The sequence below is a fragment of the Hydra vulgaris genome, chromosome 15 (genome assembly GCF_038396675.1).
Source record: "Hydra vulgaris chromosome 15, alternate assembly HydraT2T_AEP".
In the NCBI taxonomy this organism is placed as follows: domain Eukaryota; kingdom Metazoa; phylum Cnidaria; class Hydrozoa; order Anthoathecata; family Hydridae; genus Hydra; species Hydra vulgaris.
The window spans coordinates 50,979,635-51,004,126 of record NC_088934.1 but is presented as its reverse complement, the minus strand read 5'-3'; the positions used below and the strand labels follow the sequence as shown (position 1 = coordinate 51,004,126).

General features: G+C 26.3%; 1 protein-coding gene across 1 annotated transcript; it reads left to right on the top strand.

Moving 5' to 3' along the window:
- Positions 1 to 5,616: 5,616 nt before the first annotated feature.
- On the top strand, positions 5,617 to 6,099 carry LOC136092024 (deoxyuridine 5'-triphosphate nucleotidohydrolase-like). Its single transcript, XM_065819745.1, has one exon. The coding sequence runs from the start codon at positions 5,617 to 5,619 to the stop codon at positions 6,097 to 6,099; it is 483 nt and encodes a 160-aa protein (XP_065675817.1).
- The last annotated feature ends 18,393 nt before the right edge of the window (positions 6,100 to 24,492 follow it).

Here is a 24,492-nt window from a genome sequence, read left to right as displayed (position 1 = left end):
GAAAAGAAACACGAATTTGAAATGATATATGAGGATTTTATCGAAGTAATCAAAGAGTGATTTGATATTTGGTTATTAAAGTAACTCGTTTCAATGAAAAACTCAATATTGTATTTATATATGAAGATGGAGAAGAACATTCTTTTGAAATATCTGAAAAAAATTTTTTATTGTTTGTTCTAAATTCTCATGGAGGATGGCTTATCGACGAAAAAGGCAGAAAAGACATTATAGATCTAAGATACGTAAGCGAGGAAGAGTCCGACGAGGAAGAGGATTAGCTGATTTTATAACCCCTAAAAATGTAACTATCACATTACAAGTGGGTTCTCTGTTATACAGTATAAGAAAAGCGTGGAAAGGCAAAAAAACAAAAACTGTTGCTCCTGTTGTTATAAAGCCTATTAACCCTTATATGGCGTCCGATAAAGTTTTTAAAGTATATTAAATAAAGACAAAAAAAATATTATTTAAAATCTTCTAAAGAATAAATATGTACAAATAATTAATTGTCTTGTTTTTCTTCCATTTTTTTCTTTTTAAAGCGTTTTATGCTAATTGTCTTTTTTCCTTTACAAGTTAAACAAGTTGTTTTATGCAAGTAGATTTTCACACCTTTTTTTGTAACTTTGTTAAAAATTCAAATTTCTTTATTTATAACAAATTTCTTTATTTATAACATGTAAAGTGCAATCTTTTAACATCGCTGTGTTTTTTTTATCTCTGAAAATCATGAAATATAATTCTCCATAACCGTTACAAGTTAAACATTTTTCTTCCGCGATGTCTTCCAGTAGTGTGTGTGATGATCTCTTCATGTTAACTATATTAAATTCAGAGCAAGCTGCCTTTTTATTTCTTTTTTAGTCATGACATCATCGATAGGATTATCTAAAAATAGATTAGCTGACTTTAACCGAGTATAATTGTTTGCATAAATTTTATCCATTTCATCTCGTATCATGTAATATATATTTTCCTCGTTCATCACAAAAGGAATAGTTTTAATATCCAATATGGACAATTTATCCCAAGTAGCTTCGTGATTTGTTCTTAAGAATCCAGCGTCTTTAAAAAATCTTTTATTAGTATTTTGAGCCAATATTTGTTTTTCATAAATATCATGATTCAGAGGAATTTGTTTTGTTTTCATAGACAATAGGTGTCGTTCTAGTTTTTCCTGTTTTTTCATATAAAAATGCAACTGCATTTCTTTTTTAAGTAGTTGTTTAGCAGTTTCATCGAGATAGTGAAATAGTTCTTTTTTTATAAATTCAAAAAATGGATACAGATTTATTTGAATTAATTGCGAAGCATGGAGATTTGTTACTTCACAAAAATAATAATTTAACAATCTGCACAATGAAGGTAAATAAATTTGATCAGTATGTAAAATATTTTCACTGCGAAATACTAGAGCAACATAATAAGCGGCAAACGCTCCACATAAACTGCTATCATTCCATTGAAAAGGGAATTTGTTGAAAGAAAAAAATAAGTTTTGATTGTTAGTCATTTCACTAAATTTTAATATAAATTTATTAAACCAATAAAATTCATGATTATCTGCTGTTCATTCTGTAGGGAAATGATTTGTTTGTCGTATATAAGAATTGATATCCATTTCGTTATAGGTAATATTAATAGTGTTGATTTGAATATTGCTGTTTACTTCTTCTACTGCTTCAAACAAATGCGTATTAAATCTTAAAGATTTTGGAATTTGTTCTAATACACTTTCTTCTCCTAAACTACCAAAACAAAAAAAAATGAGCTTTGTCTATTTTCATCAACACTCTCCAATGTTGTCCAGCTTCTTTTGTGGTTTCATTGTTGTAAATAATAAAAGAACCATTTTTTTTCATAGTATTAATAATATGAATATGAGTGTGAGTTTGACTAAGTTGATCAAAAGCATAAACTCCTATAAAATAATTTTTTAATTCAGAATTTTTAAAAAAACAAAATAAAGAATCGTCTGAAGCAATTTTTTTTATTCTTCTTTTTCTAAACTAAAAAACTCGTAATAAATATGGTTGTAATAGCGTGTAAATTATTAACAAATAAAGTTTTTTTATCGCTGCTTGCTTCTTTTATAATTCCTTCATATTTCTTTTAACAGATTTCTTTTTTAACGCTCCATCTAGTTTTTCTATCAGAGAAGAGACAGTAGATATTACTTTTGCAGTAAACGTATCTACAAAACCGTCTGTTTGATAAGCGTCTGTTTGAATAATAGTAGGTTTGATATCTCTGTCTAGTAGCAAAATAGTAAACTTGGCTTTATAGAGCTCAGCTATATAGTTATCACCGTGTTGTTCTTTTAAACCAACAAATTGGTTGTGATGAAGAGAACAAAGTTGAGGATTTTCGAGTAAATTATTAAATTGACGGTTTTTAAAACATTTTTCAATACTGTAAGATTTTAATGTCATCCTTTTAGACTCGAGTACATTTTGTAGAAAATGAAATGCTTTTTTATCTGTAAAATGTTCTTCTTCTATATGATCAGATGAAGGTGAAGAATTTCCAGACTTGTTTTCATAAAGTTTGTATCTTTTAGACACTTCATCAAGCGCCCACACTGCGCAATTGTTATGAATTTTTTTAATAATGCTATCAACACGATTCATTTTTAATAATAAAAAAATATGTAAAAAATTTTTAAAAACTGATTTTTTTATACTTTTTTATTCATTTTATTAAAGTAATAATACGTTTCTTTTTTTAATAAAAAAACTCTATTTTTTAGTTGTGGATGATGGATTTTGAGTTTATCACGAATAAAGAAACTCATTTTTGGGGAAAAAATTGTCTTAGAAAAATATGTTTACGTTCAATTGTAGATAAAGAATTTTTTCACACACAAGTGATTCCTTGTGTTGATTTTGTCAAATTAGAGGAAAAATATAAAAAAGTATTTTTATATTGCAGAATTAATATTCATGGATTGGAATATTATTCTACATTTAAATATACGGGAGAAATAATATTTTGTAGTTCTGTTATAAGTTATTTGGAAGAAAAATTTTCAAAATATGAACACAATCTTGTGTTTTATAAAGGTGGAAGTATCGAAAAAGACGTGTTACACGCAATAAAAGAATTTAAAATACACTCGTTTGATTTAAACCAGTTGTTATTTCCAAAAATCTCTCGACTACCTTCCTATGCTAATAACGAAGATATATGTTTGGAACATTTTTCTCGTGTTCTAGATAAAAAAAATTGCTTACAACACTGTCTTAAATTTGAAACACTTATGTTTAGTTTATATTTAGAAGATTTTGTCAACGGATTTATAAAAGATCGTAACATCAACAGTATACAGAGTTTAGTGTTATCGAATATGAAAGTTTTATTAAATTTATAAAAGACAATATCAAATGCATTTACATATTAAAAAAAGACAAGTGTGAATGTTTTGATAATATATTTAAAATAAACCATCTTGTTTATCAAATTTTTGACATGGAAAAAAATAAAAAATGAAAAAACTGTCTTGTTTATAATTCTTCTTTTGCGGTCACATAATATTTGGTGTAGTGAATGTTTGTTTGAATAGGTTGTTTTGATACTATTTTGTTGTTCTCGTAATTATAAACTTCGTTTTCTTTTCTGTATAAAATCATCGAAATGTTAAAATTTCTTTTAAAGAAAAAAAACCATTGAGCCGTAGGAAACATTTCTATCAAACTTTTATCGTGAAAATTGCAACGATCAAAAGCTTTATAAATATAAACTTTATCATCTTCTATACGAACTATTTTGTATATAAAATATTTATAAATAAGAACAGGTGTATAAATGCTGTAATATCCATTATGGAAAACTTTATCGTTGTACGAATAATAAGTTGGTTGTTCTATGCAAGCAGGATACTCATTTTTTAATATTTTACAATTTTTCTTCAATTCATCATATTCCCATTTGTTAGATATATAAGGAAATAAAAAATAATATTTTAAAGTTTGTTTAAGTTTGCTTTTCCACGAAGTGCATTTCTTTTCTGTATCTTTTGTTTTGTAATAAAGTTTATACACTTTAATAAAATCATCCAATTTTTTTCTTTGTTCTTCGTGTTGCTTTTCTACTGTTGTTTTTGTTATATTTAAAAAATCATCGTTAATCAGGCGACATACTTCAAACATGGTAGTTCTCCATGTTGGTGATTGCTCTTCAAAAGACATATCATAACGCAAAGCTTTTTCAAATAAATGAAGAGTGTTTTTATACTCTTTTGCTATGAAAATATAATATAAATCAATCCATTTTTCTTCTTCCAAATTTAATTCCAAATTAAAACTTTTTAAATATGATAATATAATATCCTGCCATTCTTCATATGTGTTATTTAAATGATGAAATTCAATTAACATAGGATGTAATTCATTATCTGGATAAAAAAGTTGAACAGCTTTGATTAGATTTTCTTCAAGTTGTGTGCTAGTCATTTTCTCTTTCAAAAATGAACTAGAATATTATTTTTTGAACCTTTTATATAGAAAAAATTATAAGAAAAAACAAGTTTTTTATGAATAAAACAGGTTTTTTTTTAATTCAATTAAAAAGATTACAAAAAAGAATAATTATTCTTCATATTCTTCTGGTACTACTTCTGCTTCGGCTTTTAGTTTTTTTGCAGGCGTTTCGTTTGTTTCTTTTTCAGCGAACTCAGCACATATTTTTTTCAAATTTTGATTTAAACTTCTAGGAACACCATTTTTATTTAAAGTGTTATGAAAAGAAGGTTCTACAGCCATTAATCTTTCATACTCTGTAATATAAATTTCATCGTCTTCTTTTCCTAATCGTATCTGATAATTGTTAAACTCGACTGATTTTAATATGTGAGTTTTAGGGTAAGCCATTGACATATAAGCTCTGTTTTGTGCAGCTTGCATATTATCCATCAGACTTTCCAATACTTTTTTGGTCATTTAGTTGTGATTAAATTTAAAAACTACATTATTAGAAACTTCGCCTTTTGACATTTTGAAATTGTTGTCGTCTTTTGTTAAACTCAATTCGGATCTAAATAAATAATTTGTTTTGTTGAGATCGCACATATCTCTGTATTTCCATGGTAGTAATATTTCACAGCCCTAGTTTTTTTGTTTGTAAATCAATTCTTTTTTAATATAGTTAAATTGTGCCAGCGGTTTAAGAGGAACAGTGGAATATTGTTTATCTTTTATATTTTTTTCTTCTTTTAAATCACTAAGCCACAAAGTAGCTGCAGCTAATTCTGCAAATTTAACATAGGCGTTATCGTTGCAATAAACAACTTCGAATTCTAAAATTTTTTTTGTTCACTTGTGTTTTGAATAAATTTTAAATTAAAATGAGCTCTTTTTATACTGTTTGAGTTCAAAAGAGAGATTAAAAATACAAGAATTAAACAAGTTTTTTAAAGAGTGAGAAATATGTCGTACAAGTTCAAAGTTTAAAAGTGTGGTGTGATAATAAACTTTGAACTTTGAACTCTGTACTTTGATACTTTAATTCTATTTTAATGAAATAGATTAAGTTGTCATGGTTCCATTTTAATTTAAAAAGGGGGAAAATATCTTGTTCAAACATCTTCAGTCGAAGTAAGCACTAGTGTAAGAAAAGATGGAGAAATGTAATCAAGAGTCTTCTGATGAAGTAAAAGAGATTCAAATAAACGATACTCTAGAATGGTCTTTTTATGAAACAAAAAAGAGCGCTTGTTTTGATCTAAGAAGTAGAATTGAATATACACTTCAACCCAATGAAAGTGTTTTAGTAGGTACTGGAGTATATATCGATACAATAGATTCAGATTTAGTAGGTTGCATATTTTCAAAATCAGGTATAGCTTATAATAATGGTGTTATCGTGTTGAACTCTCCAGAAATAATAGATGCTGATTATAAAGGTGAAATTAAAGTGATACTAATGAATTATTCAAAAGAAGAATATATTATTAAACCTGGAGACGCTGTTGCTCAAATGGGATTTGTGAAAATGTTTGAAGCTGTAAAAAAAGTAATAGAATTTGATGGTTGTGCTTGTCGTCAAGTAACAATGTCAATGATTAAAAACGTTGAAAGTTTTGGTTCAACGGGAAAATAATTTTTGTATAATTTTTTTTGTAAAAAAATGATTAAATTTGATTCTTCATTTTCTCCATGAGATGTAGATTATGTGGAACAAATTTAAACATGTATTATAAGATTTTTTTTGTAATTTTTTTAGATTAGTAAAAAATTATGACAGATAGAATTGAATTTGATGGTTTTTACGTAAAAGAAAAAACACACAAAAAAAAAATATAACACCTGCTTTTACCATTTTTACTGACAATTCAACTTTTCTATCAAACGGATTTTATAATAAAATAAATGATTTAGAATTTCGTTTGTCTACTTTAGAAGAAATGCACAATAACGATGGTAATGGTAGTAAGGTATGGATTTTTGAAAATTTTCATGAACAATTTAAAAACGAGAGCAAAGATTATTATAGTGTACCATTTTATTTTAAAAATTATCAATTTTTAATGAAATTATCGATTAATATAAAATGTGATCATCATAATAAAGAAGAAATAGGTTGTATATCATATTGAGATCTACACCTTATGACGCCGTTTTAAAATGGCCTTTTTTAAATCACAAGGTAACATTGAAATTATGTGGTCCACATGGTAAACAAATTAAAAAATTTTTTCTTACACAAAACAATGTAGCTTTTCAAAGACCACCAAAAGATGGACAAAATTGTGGTTATGCTTATTGTGACTTTGTAAAAAAATCAGATATTGTGAATATTTAGTAGAAAATAATTTGTATATCAAGTGTAAAATTAAATAATTTTTTTATTGTATTTGTAAAAAAAATTTTTTTAGACAACTAATTAAATGAATGAATACGAACAAATCATGTTTGCTTGGGAAGATCTTAAATAATTAGATTGTGAACAACACCATCGTTTAGACCTGATATTTTCATATGTACAAAGTCCTCAACTTATTTCTTTTAATGAAGCAATTGATAATTTGAATAATATGAAAATGATTATTTATCAAACTATTGGAAGTATGTCATAGATAATCTAGAATGTTATTTGGATACTTTTGCTCAAATTGAGCTTGTTTGTCGTGATACAGAGAAATTATATACAGATTCATTAGAGTTAATTTCGATAGGTGGTATGAATAAAATGGAAAAGAACAGTTTTTTTCATAATTATTTAAATAATGTGAAAATGTTTTCAGAAAATTTTTTAGAATTGTTAACTTTTAGTTATAAACACATTGAATATACTCACGATTTAGAATATGATTTTAATAATTTATCTGTTTAACTTTTTTATTGTAATAATTTGTAAATTTCTTTTTAGATAACTAATTAAATGATTCAACATCGTTGGGATACTATTTTAGAACAATTTCGTAAAGAAAATAAAATTAAACAAGATTTGGATAATGCTTGGGAAAGTATTTTTAAACTCGATGATAAACAACATTCTCGTTTAAAAAAAATACTCGGATATCTAGAAAATCAAAACCTAATTTCATTTAATGATACGCTTGAAAATCTCGATAATATGAAAATGATTTTTAATCAAACTATTGGAAATATTTCGTTAGATAATCTAAACGCATATTTGATTGTTTTTAATTGTGTTCGAGAACAATGTGAACATGCAGAAAAATATGTAAAAAAATTTTCTCGCGACAACAAAATATATATGGATGGTGAATTAAATAAAATAAAATTTTTTGAAGATAATTTTTTAAAATTATTAAGTTTTGCTTATAAGTATATTGCAGAAAATCATTTAGAATATGATTTTATTAATTTATCTATTACTTTGTAATTCTATTTTTTTAGTCAAGTATTATTTTTTCATGAAATTGTTTTGTTTATTTAATTAATGAAATTTTTTTTTCTAGACAACTAATTAAAAAATGGATACTTGTATTAGAAAAAATACTTGGACAAAGATAAAATTGATTGGATTATCAAATATGAGCAAGTACATCATTCTGAAAACGAATTATGGAATTCTTTGGAAAAATTATCTCAAGAATTTTATTTTCATTTTGTTATCCTGAAAGATTTTATAACTATGGATGAACATCAAGACGGAATATTAAAGGACATTGAAAAAATATTAGAAGCGATAAATAAAAACAACACACTTATAAAAGAAAATATAAATTTGCGAAATTTGTTAACAGAAATGTTATGTTATATGATTGCAATTTCCAATCTTGCCATCGAAGAAGATAATTTTATTGTATCGAGAGAAAAAGAAGAATTTAACAGACGAGATCAAGCTATGTTATTGCATATAAAAACTAATATTGAAAATTTTTAATTGTTTATCTAATCATGAAGAAAGATTATTGTTAAAAAAAACAATTAAAAATTATTTTATGACTGGTTTTATAAATATTCTTAATGAGTAAAATTTTTGTCTTTTTAAATTTTTTGTACTTTAACTTTTTTTGTATTTTTTTTTAGGTAAACTAAAAAACATGGATTTAATTGAAAAATTTAAATTCAAATCTGGAAAATACATCACTCATAAATACAGAAAGATGGATAAACTGAACGCAGATGTTGCTGATGAATATAAAATAGTAAAATATTTTGTTGATTATGGTGAAGATTTTAAACGTTTGTTAAAAATTTCCATGACAACATTTTAAATGAAGCTATAGATGAAATGAATAAATTAATACGAGAAGATGCTGAGAAAGATTGTTTTATAAACAGATTGAAAACTTTACAAGTGTATATGCAAGCCATGTACAAGTTATTTACTACAAATCAAGAACATATTGGATGGCTTAAATAAATTTTTTTATTATTTTTAGATTACATAATAAAAAAATGGAAAATGAAACAGTTACAAAAGAAGAACTTTCAGCTGCTGATTATTTAAAACTTTGTAAATGTGAAACTCTTTGTCCAGAATGTCAAAAACGTTTTCAAGAAATAACCAACGTGTTATCTGATCTTAAAAGATTATTAAATAATGTAAACACACTTTTTGATGGCGCCAAGTCTTCTTAAAATTTTTTTTATTGTAATGATAATAAATTGTATTTTTTTTTACAATAATTTTTTTAATTAATTTTTTTTCAGATTACATAATAAAAAATGTCAGATTTTGAATTTCATGTTGAAAAATTAATTACTCTACTTATGTTAAAAACAGCTGTTTTTTATGATGAAACGAATACCATACAAAAGTTATTAGAAGAAGCAGAATCTTGCTTAAAAGAAAATTGTTCTGGATTTAATCCTTTTGCGATCTGTAAAAGAAATTATGATTTTATTCATCGATATATTCGTGAAGAAAATATTAAAAAAAGGGTACTTGAAATATTTGAAAAATATACTATTTTATAAATTTTGTAAGAAAATTAATTTTTAGTTTATATAAAAAAAATGGATGCTGTTTTTGAAATCGAAACTGAGAAAAATAAAGATGGTGTTTATGATGTCGTTAAGGATAAAATTGATCGTAGAGACTGTCTACCTCTCTTCTCAGTAAAATAGAAGATGATGGTTTTATATATAATAGAATAGAAGATGATGTTTTTCAAAATTATAAGTATACTTTCTTTCCAATAGAAGAATTTCAACCTAGAAAGAAATGTCTCGAGATCAATTTGATCAATTTGTAAAAGAAGTTCGTCAAATCAAACCAGAAGAAGTGCGAGTTATAAGTTATTAAGAAGAAAAAACTTTTAAAAATGAAATTGAAAATTTTTTGGAAGGATTAGCGAAAATAGCATTTATGGGATGGGGTTTAAGTCAACACGATTCGGAAATATGTGAAAAAATTGTAAAAAAAATAAACTGTGTGGAAGCATTAACTCCATGTTATTTGTAAAAAACATGATTTTGTATACGAAGCTCTTTGTAAAATTGCACAATGTGATTGTTCACCTAATTGTATATTTTGTAATTTGAATGCTTGTCGTGTTTATGTTGAATTAAGAAAAATTTTTGGATATAGTTTTTTTGGTAGAATTTTTTAAATATGTAAAAAATTTTTTTAGATTACATAATAAAAAAATGGAAATGGAACTAGAAAAGATTATATTAAAAGCTTCGAATAAAGTTGATTTAACTAAAGAACAACTCTTGGAAATTTATGAAAATCAAAAGAAAAAGATTGATTTTTTGGTCGACTGTCAATGTCAAGAATACGACGAAGATAAACTTCTTTGTTTAACTTGTGATTATTTAGTGGAAACAGTGAAAGAATATTATAATATGATTTTAAAAGTTTCTATCAAGAGTGGTTTTTCAAAGTATTTCTTGAACATGGCTTTCCTATTTATAAATATAAAATAAAATAAATGTTTAAATGTAATTGTCTAGAGCAATTGAGTTTAGAATGTGCAAATAAAAGGAATGACATTTTTATTTATGAAAAATAGAGAAAGTCTTTATGATGACATTAACGGATATTATTATTGATTCATTTTGTATAATTTTTTTTAGATTACCTAATAAAAAATGCCTAAAACAAGTTATGCAGAATTTGATTTATATAAAGAATTAATCGATGCAGATATTAATTTTGATGATTTTTTTGGATTATGTTGCGAAATCAGATCAGAGTGGAGAAATAGAAAAACTTATGTTATCCATGGATTTATGTGAAAATAAATGTAATACCAAAAAACCATGTGAATCTTGCATTGATATTCATGATAAAGTAAATAAATATATAAATATATGAGAACGATCTCAAGAAAAAATTTCAAATGGAATGCGAATCCTTAGACGAATCTTCAGATGAATCAACAAACTAAACTTTATTTTTTTTGTATTTTTTTAATTTTTAATAAATTTTTTTAGATTACATAATAAAAAATGGGAACTAATATTATATTGAGTGCAAAAAAATTGGTTTATCAGAGGATTTGCTAAGAAATACATATAAATATCATAAAGATGAAATTCTTAGTTAAGCATCATGTCCATGTCAAGCAAACAAATGTGTTACAAGTGTAAAAAGAACAATATTGCGATTCAGTGTTCAGAATATAATGATTTTAAAAGGAGATGTACTGAATTATATAATTGATTAATATGTAAAATAAAAAATTTTTTTATAATAAAGTTTTTTAAAATAAAAATGTTTTTTTTAGATAAATGAAAATATTAAAGATACTGAGATAAAGATAACATATGATTACTTAAGAAATCATCTGTTGTCTTTATCTCAGTTTTTTTCTTGTATTTTATTAAAGCAACAAGCAAAGGTATATTTTTACATTAAAATTTGTTTTTTATATATTGTGTTAAATGTTTTTAAATTAATTTTTTAGATTACATATTAAAAAAAATGGAACTAACAGAAAATGATTTGGATTTTTTGATCGAAAGCATATACAAATTTAATCAAAATCATCCAGCAACTTTGGAAGAAATTCGAGAGTATGCATTTACTTTAAGACAAACTTTATGTCGACGATGTAAAATATTTTATTTGAAATACGACTGGGATGGTTTTTTCAATGAAGAAATTAAAAGAATACCTTCTATATTGATTTTGATAGTGTTTCAATATATTAAAATTCATTATCATGTTTATTTGGATTTGAATTTTAAAAGTTTTTATTATTTTTTTAAAAATACTTCTAAAGAAGATTTATTAAATCATGTAAAAGAAAAATGTCTAGAAATTGAAAATTGTAAACGTTACTTAAACGAATGTGAAAATTGTAATGAATATAGATATTCTGAAGGACAAAGTTGTTCATTTATATATTGTGATAAATGTTTTAATCAAGTGTATTAAAATGACAATTTTTTTAGATGAATAAAATAAATGAAAACGATAATAAAAAAAAGCTCAAGTTATTAACTGAACAAAAAAACCTTTTAAATGAAGATGAAATGATGGTTGTAAAGTTTTTGTCAATTATTAATGATGAACACAATTTTTCAACTAAACTGGAAAAAATCGTTGAAAGGAACATTATATATATATGATGTTTTTTGTAAAATATGCTGTAATGTATTTATATTCAAAATAAATTTTTTTTTAGCAAAAATAATAAAAAAATGTTATCTTTACAACAACAAAAAGCGCTTCAATGGCTTGATGAAGGAAAGAATTTTTTTATTACTGGAGGTGCTGGTTGTGGAAAAAGCTATATCGTGAAAGAAATTGCTCAAAGCATGCAAATTTATAAAACAATACATATTACTGCAAGTACAGGAAAAGCAGCTCATTTATTAAATGGTGTCACTATACATGCTTTTGCTGGTATAGAAACTGGTGTTAAAAGTTTAGATTATTATAAACGTCATATGCATCCAAACATTAAAAAAACGTGGTTGGAACCTGATGTTTTAATTATTGATGTATTTTCAATGATTAACGCTCAAACATTTAACTTATTACATTTGATAGCTTGCGAAATTAAACAATGTTGTGATGAATTATTTGGTGGTATACAAGTTATTGTTAGTGGTGATTTTTTTCAATTACCTCCTATTAAAGAAGAATTTGTTTTTAAATCTAAAATATGGCAACAATATATGACGGAAGTTTTGGTTTTAACTGAATGCTTTAGACAAAAAGAAGATGCACAATTTTTTGGAGCTTCAAATGAAATACGTTTTGGTCAAGTTTCAGATCAAACTATTGATTACTTTATGACACGTTGTTTTGAAAAAGATGAAAATTTGAATAATAAATATACAAGATTAGTTTTTAGAAATGTGGAAGTTAATGTTTATAAGAATGATAAAATAAAGAGTATAAAACACGAAGGTTATTGGTTTTATGCTAAAGATGTTATTAAAAATCCAAATATACAATGTTCGTTTCAGACACCAGCAGCTGTTTATCTTAAAATAGGTGCTATTGTTATGCTTGTGAAAAATATTAATGTCGAAGAGGGTTTGTGCAATGGTACTATTGGTACAGTCATTTTAATAGAAAATAATGCAGTTTGGGTTAATATAAATAAAAAAGAAGTCAAAATTGAATGTATCAAAGAAGAAATTTTAGATTGTTCTCATGCTGTTGTAGGCTCAAGATTTGGTTTACCTTTAAAATTAGCTTTTTCTTTTACTGTTCATAAAGCTCAAGGAAGTACAATGAATAAAGCAGTTGTTCAATTTAATTTAAAGGCTTTTATTAATAGTCTTTATTATGTTTCTTTATCACGAGTTTGTAATATTAATGATATTTTTATAATTAATAATAATAAATTAGAATTACGAAAAATATTTAAAAGCATTACTATTGATTCAGATAATTTGGAATTTTATAAAAAATACATGTAATTTTTTTTAGATATAAAAAAATGAAATTTGAATATCAAACTGAGGAAAATAAATTTAGTAACAACAGTATATTTAGTGAACATTTTTTTTTACATTAAAGATGATTATAAAGATGAAGATATTGTGGAAGAATCACAACTTTATTCAGAAACTCAAAGTCCCGATGAAATTGTTTATCACGTCGAACAAAAAACAATGGAAGGGTTTGAAACTCAAATGCAAAATAGTATTCATTTTGCTGACTTGTTTCAAAATTTTTTAATTGGTTATAATATTGTTACTTTGTGTTGCAAATCTATTGAAAATGGTTATTGTAAAATAATGAAACGTTGTTACAATTAACCTGTTTATTTTATAAAACCTTTAGAAGGACCAACTAATTTACGTTTTATTCAAGATGCCAATTTACGAGCTGTTTTTAATATTTTAGAAAACGATAGCGGGTGGAAATTGATACGAATTTGTAATTTTAAAATTAAAACTCTATCCAATTTAACAGAAAGATCAATGTTGAAGTTACGAGATTCTGAATTGTCAGGTTTTAAAAGAAAAATGCTCACAATAGATGAACAAAATCAAAAAAAGAAAAAATACAACAAAACATATTACAAAAAAAATAAAAAAATACTTTTGTTAAAAAAAGAAGCAAAGAAAACAAAAAACAAAGAAAAACACGACAAAACATATTACGAAAAAAACAAAAAATTAATTTCATTTAAAAAACAACAAAAGAGGAGCAAAGAAAACGAATGGTTTGGTGAATGGTATAGACCTCATTCTATAACACAATGGCAAAATTCGTTAAAAGGTCAATCTTATGCTAAACTCTCTTATGAACAAAAAAGAAAAATGTTTTTAGATTATAGTATTTTGTTTGAACCTGGTTTATGTTTTTATTCTGCTTTTCCAATCTCTTTGTTGATTCGTCATTGGAATGTGTGTACAATTAAAGATGGAATAAAAAAGTTTTGGAAAAAAATGCAGTTGATTTATATTCAGAAGAAAATATTTTACATCTCCTTTTTGAAGATCAAGATGAACAAAATATTCTGGCTTGGAAAAACGTTTTACAAAATTTAAAAGAAAAATCTAAAAATATGTCATTTCAAACTTCGATTGATTTATGTCACTGTTTTGCTTATGAAAATACTTTTGATCGTATTAACATTAAAATTTTTGCTGTTAATAAAAGTAATAGCAAAATTCGTTTGTTGCATTCTAAATTAAAATCACAGTATAAAAGTACTCTTATAGAATTATTAAAAGTGGCCTACGAAAGCGCAAATATTACCAAAGACGATCAAGATTCTCAAAGAGTTTTCATTAATGACGAGGAAAAAATTAAAGCTAATCAACGGAAAAAAACAAAAAACACCATAAAAATTTGTATTTTTCAAAAAAGCAATTCTTTTCATGCTATAAGTAAGTTAAATGAAAAATTTTCTACTATACATTTTTTTTCTAACAAGACACGTGTTCTTTTTCAATGTTCAGAATGCGGACAAAAATTTACTACAGAGACACACGAATGTGAAGGTTATTATAAGTCAGACAAATTTACATACAACGATTGCATTAGTCACTATCGTCCACAAAATTCATTCATATGTACAAGTAGAAACTTATTTCCTTTTTAATGACATTCGATTGTGAAACAAATATTACAAAATCTCAAGAAAATGCTATTTCAAAAGTTAAACCTTTATCTGAGTTGAGTTATCATTGTCACTCCATCGTCATCCAATGCATTTATGAAACATTAGCAAGAGAATGTTTTGGTTTAGATGAACAAGGACACGTGATCACTCAATGGATTTTTTATTATGAAAATACTATTGAAAGTTTAGAAAGAAATCCTTTAATGTGTCTACCTGTCTATTTTCAACCTGGAGTTTCTTTACTTCACAAAACACATAGACGTATCTTGTGGGAAAAGTTTAATTCGAGTTGTGAAAATAGTGAAAAACTAAAAATGGAATTAAGAGTCTATGATTTAATAGTTTTAGCAGATACTTTGGTTCGATGTAGTTATGAAATATGTTTACCGCGTTTTGAAAATTTAAATATATTATCAGAAGAAAGATATTTAATATGGCAAGATGTAAATCCTTTATGTTTTATTTGTAGATATCCTGCAGATAAAATACATCAATCTGATATTTATAAAAATAAATTTTCTCATATGACTCCTCATAAAATAGAAAGTTTAAATCATAACGAATTTCGTAACTACAACTAAAGCGAATTCAAGATGTTACATCATGTTTTAAAGAGTAGGTCGATTAGAATTGTTCATGTTACCTTTAAATGTTCAAAATTATTTAATCAATAACGATGCGGAAAAAATAAAACAAAATTTATTTCAAGTATCGAGTTTGTTTTACATTTGTTGTAGATGGTGGGAAAAATTTGAATACCTACCTGCCAGTAACGGTTTGTTAAGTGATAATGTAAGAATAACCAGTGGAGAACTTTTAGATTATATGAAACAATTGGCTTCCCTTATCATGACCGATCAACAACTCAAAATATACTTTGATCAAGAATATATGGACTTGTTAGATGATCTCTATTTTTTATTCAAAATCTTTTGCAAATGTATCAACAAAGTAGGTGGTCAAAATACAGATAATCTCTATTTTTTATTTCTCATGAGAAAGTTGGAGCAACCCGTTTACGAAATATGGTATCATTGCATGTTGGTTTCTTTTAATAAACAATTTGAAAAAAAGTTTAGTTTATCCGATTTTATTCAACATGAAAAAAATAGAGAAAAAGTTTTAAATAAATGCAATTTTTTTTTCAACGGTTTTGAAGATTATTTAGTTATTGATCACGGTCATTTTTCAGGACAAGTTTATGGATTAGCTCATGATTATTGCAACAAAAATTTAGGTAGATATAGTCAACATTTATCTTGTCCTATTTTTGCCCACAACGCTTCTTTTGATAACCGTATATGATTGTAGAAGGTTTAAAAATTTTTTGGATATTCCTTTATACGGTCATTTGGCTGAATTTGAAACAAAACCGTTTAACGCTTTTATAAAATATAGCAGCATGGAAGATGTTTTTGTTGTATCTAAAAATGTGAGCAAAGTAAATATTATCTGTATTGGTAAACATATTAAAATTGCGGATAGTTTAAAAATTTTAAATTGTTCTTTAGAACAAGCCAGTAGTATGTTATCTCAAAAAGCTCAAAATCAAATTGTCAACACCATGTTGCATTATTTACGACCTTTTCATCCTGAAATTAATTATTTAACTGACAATATAGAGTTTAAAAACTGTTTTATTAAAAAAACATTATTTCCTTACTCACAAATAACTGATGAACTATTAAACATTGAATATAAAACAATACCACCTATTGAATTATTTGCTCAAAACGATTTGATGAAATCTAAAAATTTAGAAGAAGAAAGTAAAAAATTCAAAGAGGCTTATGAAAGTGTTCAAAAATTATGGAAATTTTTAAATTTAAAAACTTTAAAATCCTTATTACATATTTATACTTTGCTCGACACAGTTGTATTGGGTTCTGTTATGATTGACTTTGATGAAAGAACATTTGAATTTACAAAATTTCATATTCTTAATCATGTTAGCATTTTTAGTTATACAAGCAAATTAAAATCTGCCATCAGTTTAATTCCGGCTCAATTTCCTCCAACCAACGAACATCAAAAAATGATTGAAAAGATTATTTGAGGTGGAATGTCAACCAACGGTACACAAAAATTTGCCATTGATACAGATCATTTTGAACCTAAAATAAAAGAACTCAAATTAAATAGTCTATTAAGAGGTTGTTTAATTTTTATGGACGAAATCGGACAAAACGGAGAAGCTCAATTAAAACGTTTACCTTTTCACATGAAATATTCTTTTGATTTGGAATGTATTACTTTAGACGATGTGATTCAAAAATATCATCGCGTTAATTTAAACGGATTTTCAACTAGTGCTTTAGTCCATTGTCAAATTACCATGAAACTAGAATACCAAGATCAAGTAGGTGGTTTTTCGCCCATGGTAGAAAAAGAAGTTATATCATTACAAGATTATTCTCCAACTGTAATTGTATCTAAACGTTATCTCAAAACAATGGAAAATATACTATAGAAAAAGACAAAACCATTAAATTGGTCATGAAATTAAGTTCGCATAAAACGTGCGAATTTTTAAACACTTTAATATGGTTGACTACGTGTTGTGGATGTGTTGTTGAAAAAATTTATAAAGTACTCCCTTTATGGCGTTATCCTTTAGCACAAAAAATGGTAAAAAGAAATATGGAAAAAAGAAAAGAAGTTATTAAAAAGGGTGACAAAGTAGTCGATGCTTCTTGTAAATTGCAGATTAACGGACATTACGGGACATTAAGTCAACAAATTGCGCAAAAATTAAATACTACTTTTATCAATCACGAAAAAAAAGCATTTCAGAATATCATTGAAAATTTTCAAAACATTCGTCATGTTTTTGATTTGTGAAGGTCAAACAGATGAAAATATTAAGTTGTTATTTCCTTTTCATTTTCAAAATTTATAATATAACGAATCAGTGTTTATTGGTGTTGAACCTGAAAGATATAAATTGGACGTTTTTGAAAAAAAAGTTTGTTTAGATTATTACGACACTGCTGATTTTAATTACGACGATTATTTTAAAGAAATGCTTCTCAATTTATTTAGCGATGTCAAAACAAAAAGTATTTTATTTCACGATGAAAACAATCATCATGAAATGAAAGACGTCTTTGAACTCTTAAAATCAAAAGATCATAAAAATGCTCTCATTTTAACAACCAGCGAAAAATGCAAACTCATTAATAAATCTTTACTTATTGTAGCTTCACAAATTTTATCTTATGCTAAACTCAATGTAGGACGTTTTAGTTGGGAATTAGGACAAGTATTAAGAAATCATGGAGCAGAAAAACATTTGGTAGTAACAGATACTGATTCTGGTTGTTTTTTCATTACACACATAAAAAATAAAAACAACATGCTATCTTCAACGTTTCGCGAAAAAGTAGAAAAGTGGATTTATTTTTCATAATTTGGAGATCGTTGGATGGATTATTCCAATTATAAAAAAACTCATCCTTTTTATTCCACTCTTTACGCTAAAGAAACTGATCATTTTCAAAACGAAATACCCCTCCTTATTACATTGCTCAAACTTTTGCTATGGGACCTAAATGTTATAGCGTTCACAGCGTCAATGGAGACGAAGAAAAAGAAAACCATTACAAAAATAGAGCTAAAGGAGTACCTAATTCTAAACTCTTATTTTCAAACTATGTTAACGGTTTTGATACCTTTGCCGCAAAAAGATTAAATAGACAACTTCCTTTTGCAGTGGTAAAAGAAAATCAACCTATTCAACAAAATAGAATGAGTGTTAATTACAAACAAGTTAAAATACAAACACATGTTATCGATTTTTTAAAAAGATTTACACAAAAAATTATGTTTTTGATGACGGAGTCATGACTGAAATTCCAGATCATTGTCTTTTGGAACCGATACGAGAAGCCAATTTAAAAGTTTTACCTGATATAGAGAAATTTATTAGCAACGAACACATTCAAAATTTACTTGAAATTGGAAAAAATATTATAAAACAATCAGAACGTTATCAAACAATGGCCATGTTTAATCGAAAAGTTTTGATCCCTTTATTACACGATCTTAAAAAAAATATAAATTTGTAAAATTTTTATATAAAAAATAAAATAAGATTTAATTTTTTTGATCAAAAATTAACAACACAACAACTTGAAAACAAATTAAAAGAAGTTGGTTTTAAAAACTTTTATTTAGTAGAAAATACAGAAAACGAAATTCATTATTTGAAAAATAAAAATAAAGATTTTTATACTTCACGTTTGATTCTCATTACTCTCAACGGACGTGATTTAATTCCTGAAGAATTTTTAAGTTGTTGTACCGAATGTTTGATTGATTATTTGCGTTTTGTGTGTCACGTTGGTTGTTATGAAGAAGATTGTGTTCATTGTGAAAATTTCAATACCGATTATTATAATTGCACTTGTCTTTTAGAAAAAATGATCGATAATATCTTATTAACAAAAATTGCAAAACGATTAAACCGAGATTGGAAAACATGTGGAAGATATTTAAAAGTAAACGAATGCGAACTTAATCTTATTGATGCAGATTACAGAAATATTGAAGAAAAAGCTTTTCAAATGTTAAAAATATGGAGTCGTAATGGAACCAAAGAACAATTACTTTATGCGATAAACAACATACCAAGAATAGACACTAAAAAAATTATTTTACACCTTTTTTTGTATATTTTTTTGTAAAAAAAATAATATAAATTAAAAAATTTTTTTTGTTGTTTTTTAATTAATACAAAAATGGAAGATAAAGAAGAAAAACCTATTGAACAAAAAGTAGAATCTGTAGAAAAAACTATAGAGAAACCTTTAGAAAAAAAAGATGATAGATCTATAACCGAAATATTAAACAAAAAAGGTTTTCATGATTTTTATTTAAAAGGAACATCAAAAGAAACTGAACTTAAAGACGAAGAAAACAATTCACGAGTTCAATTTAATATTTTTAAACCTACTCAAGATGTGTATCCTGAAAATACAATTATTACAGGACCTACAAACAGTGGAAAATCAACTATGGTCAGAGAATTATTACACTGTGGAAAATTTCCTGATGCAGAAATGTTGTTTGAGATACAAATGAGAGAACTTAGTGAATCACAACACAAAACATGGAAAAATATTATTGATTCTTCTAAAAATAATTTAGAAGCTTATCATATTATAACAGTAAATAGTCCAGAAAATTTAGATTCAGTAATACAAAGAGCTATTGGTTTTTCAAAATATAAATATGGTATTCAAAATAGCGATCATTGATTATTAAAAACGATACTTTTATTTGGTGATATTAGTGCTTTTTGTTTGAAAAGTCAACAATATACTAGCGCTTGTTCTAGCGGCTCTCATCACGGAGTTGGCACCATAACTGTCTTTCATTCAGTTCCTTCTAAAGCTAGTCAATGTTGGAATAATATAGTTTCTCACTACAAATGCATTATTTCTTTTGATAACAATAGCGAAATTGAAAAAACATTTAAGTGATTTTGCTTCTACCGGCAAAACACATCATCACGTTATAAGTGATTTGTTAAATAAAGAAACTTCAAATCAACACGGACATTTAACTTTATTTAAAAGAAACTGTTCGGTTGCACGCTTAAGAACACAAATTACGAGTAAAGAACAAAGAGTATTTATTCCTGTAGATGCTCAAGGTAAATTAGATTTCGATTATAAAGACATGAGCGTAAACAAAAAAATTGTTAGTTTTCAATCCTTTCCCTATGTCAAAGCGCCAAAATTGAAAAATCACTATTACCTCAAATCACATCATAATAATTATAATCAAGAGAAGGAGAATAAACCCAACGAAGAAGATAAAAATGATATAAATAAAGAAAAAGAAAATCCGATAAAAAAAAAAGAAAATGGAGTGAAAGCGAAAGAGCTACACAACTACTCGAAGAAATTAAAAAACGAAAACGATATGGATTGTGTGAATCTTCAGACGAATCTTCAGAAAGTGGAGCCAGTTCTGATTCTGAATGATTGGGAAAGTGAAGAATTTTTTTAAAATCTTACAAAATGATTACGAATTATGCAATCCTTCAAACAAAGCGAGTGAACGTAAAGCCATGAGACAAAAGTTGGCTGTTCGAGGGCAAATTTTTATCCCCAAAATGAACAGAAGAAAAGATATAGATGAAAACGAAATTAAGATATAGATAAAAGAAATCTTGACACGTTTTAACGCTGTAAAAATGTTAAAATGCGAACTTTTATCAGATCACGAAAGAAAACAAATAAAGAACGCTTTTTAAGAATAAGTTTGTATAGAAATTAAACTCTTTGTCAAAGAATATTTATATCCTTATCCAAAGTTTAACGAAAACGAAAAGTCATTATGAAAAAAGAAAAAATGAAAGATAAAAATTAAGCTATATCAGACTTTGTTTATAACAATTATGAAGTTTTAAAAGAATATTTCAACTCTACTGTTTTAAACTTTATCACGAAATTATAAATTATTATGCTAATAAATTACTCTCATTTGACACTACACAACCTACAAAAACTGCGATTGATTTATTAAGACAGCAGTTTGACGTTGATTATCGTCAAAAAGAAATCTATTTTCAAAATAATTTGTATTTTTATGAAACATGAATAAATATAGACCTTATAACGAGTTCCCTTTATTAACTTTACGTAAAATTTTAGCTAAAAATGCGTATAACACGGATGTTTTTAATAAAAAATTATTGCAAATAAACGAACAAGACAACCCAGATGTAAACCTAGAATCTGAAGAAACAAGCAGATCAGATTTGTCTCAGCTTATCGAGAGATATGATTTACCTTATTCACTTAATTACGCAGATCCCATTAATATCGAAAACCAAATTGCTGGTGAAGTTAGTTTTCAACAAAATTTAAATAATTTACTACCTCTAGATACTATGCTCAACAGTGATTTAGCTACAAGTTTAATAAGCGATCAAGAAAAATGGAGAACTTATCTTAACGTGGGAGGAGATGCTTACGCTTTTAAAACCATTTTAAATTTGAATAAACAAAGCGAATTCAATGATCAAATCGATCAAAAAAATATAGTCAAATCTTTAAGAACGATGAGAAATTTATGAAAATTTCCTATTCAAGACGACTCTCTTACTACTACACCTCACACCTCTATTCAATCTACATTAAACACTCTACCGCGTTCTACTACTTTAAACACTATTCCATCGATTCAAAAAAAAAATTTATATTTTAACACCTCTTGGTAAATTTTTAATTTTTCACGAACCACCCAATAAAAACGAAATTTTACAAGAGCTTTATAAAAACGAATCTGTAAAAAAAATTCCCGACTTGGCTAAACATCTCATTGATATGTGTAAAAATCAAGTCAATTATCGATTCGGATCTCACCAAATTCTTTACGCGTTTTTAAACCGAAAAACGAAAACGCAACTTTGAACAATTTAAAAATTTATATTTTATATCAAGCCAATGTTGTAGATGTAGAAGAATCGTTAGCGAGTATTATTAACAATGTTACAAATACTGCTTTTAAAAAAATAAATAATCCTAAGCAATATTCCTTTTACGCTAACGAATTTTTAACTTTACTTACTTCTTCTCACTCTGTAGGCAACATGAGAATAGCAGCTGATTACTATCAAATAAGACAACTTACTTTTACTAAATTGTGGAGTTTTATTAAAAAATACAATATACCTTTCCGAAATGAAACTAAATTAACTTCCGAAGGCGTATATGCTAGTGCTTTATCCCGTGATTCTTACACTGTTATGACTTCAGGTTTTATAGAAAGCGAAACCATAAACGATAAAAGTTTTGCTGGAACAAGAGCTTTCGAAATATTATCAGAAACAAAATACATTGTTAATCAAAGATGTACACAATATGGTGAAATGTTTCGAGGTAATAAATATGAGATTTTGAGAGATTATGAACAAAATAACAGTTATTTACTAGCCAACAAAGATATTTATGATCGAATGTTAAACAATTATAACAAAAACGCGTTAGCCAACAGAGCTATTGGTGAAAATATGCTCTATTTAACATTTAAAACTTTTTTCAATCATGTACCTTCGTTACCATTTAGAAATGTAGCAGATGTAGTCCTATTAAAAGAAAATGTACAACAAACTTGCTCTAAAGGAGGAATGTTGGGTTTATTGGAACATATTAAATCCAATTCAAATCAATTTTACAATACGGAAAATACAATACAAAGAAAAAAGTTTACTTGAAATGTTAATGATAATGGGTTCATTGTATAATTCTTAACTTGGTCGTTTAAATTCACTTTTAATATCTTATAAAAAATGTTTTAAAATGGATTCTAATGATATTAAAAATTTTGCCGAATCTTTAAAATTACTTACCAATTTTAAAAAAAGAAATTTGTTCACTCATCCGTTAACAAATTCTTCATTATTACATATTCCTACGCCCAAAAAAGAACCACGAACGCGAGCAACTGATCCCTATTTACCACCAATAGAAACTAAAAAAGAAGAACCTATTGCTAAAACTGAACCACCTTCAACTTCACCCGAATTATTAGGCGCTAGTGCTTTACCTGAAACAGATTCTAGCAAACCAACAGGTGCTAGTGCTTTCATTGACACAATTGCGACTCCGCTCTTAACCAGAGAAGAAAGAGTAGGATTAAGAAGAAAAATAGAACCAAAACACAAATATAGAGACAAGATCAAAAACAAAAGAAAAAAGTACCGTAACAAAATATCCTAACTTTTAAAAAAATGGGCAATAATTTGAGAGGCGCTATTGACAACATTGTAGAAGATCAACTGACTAAATTATCAAGTCGTTTGTTTGGTTTGACAGACGTACCTAAAATTAAAAAAGTTTTGCTTCAATTTGACACTTTAAATAAAATCCAACCGATTTAAAATTTTATGAACAATTAAGAACGCTTTTAGAAACTTCCGCCTATGCCAAAGAGAACGGTTTAATATCAGCTTGGTCACACGTCACCTTACTTTTTAAAAAACAGCCGATGTCAATGTTAAAAAACAAGCGCCTAGAAAACCATATGTTTATGAAACTCATCAATTTTCATACGATAGACTTCGACAAAATTTTCAAGCTGATTTGGCTGACATGAATAGTTTTAATTTAATTTTTGCTCCTCATCGTCCTGAATTTTGTTTAGTTGTCTTAGACGGAGTATCTAAAAAAGTGTGTTTGAGAGTAACCATTAAAAAAACTGCTGATAAAGTGCTTAGCAGTTTTAAACATATTTTTGAAGATATTAAAAGAGACGATAAAACTTTTATCTACATACAAACCGATCAAGGTGGTGAATTTTTTAATAAAAAAATGGAAGAATGGTGTTATGAACAAAACATTTATCATTTTAGTTCTAAAAATTATGGAAAAGCTTACTTGGCTGAATCGACGATAGGACGTTTAAAACAACTTTATCAAAAGTTAAGAAAACAAGGCGAACTTCAAAAAAACAATTGGAGTTTTTATATCGAAGTCATAGAACAAAAACTAAAGGAAAAAGAAAGAGTCACAAGTGGAATC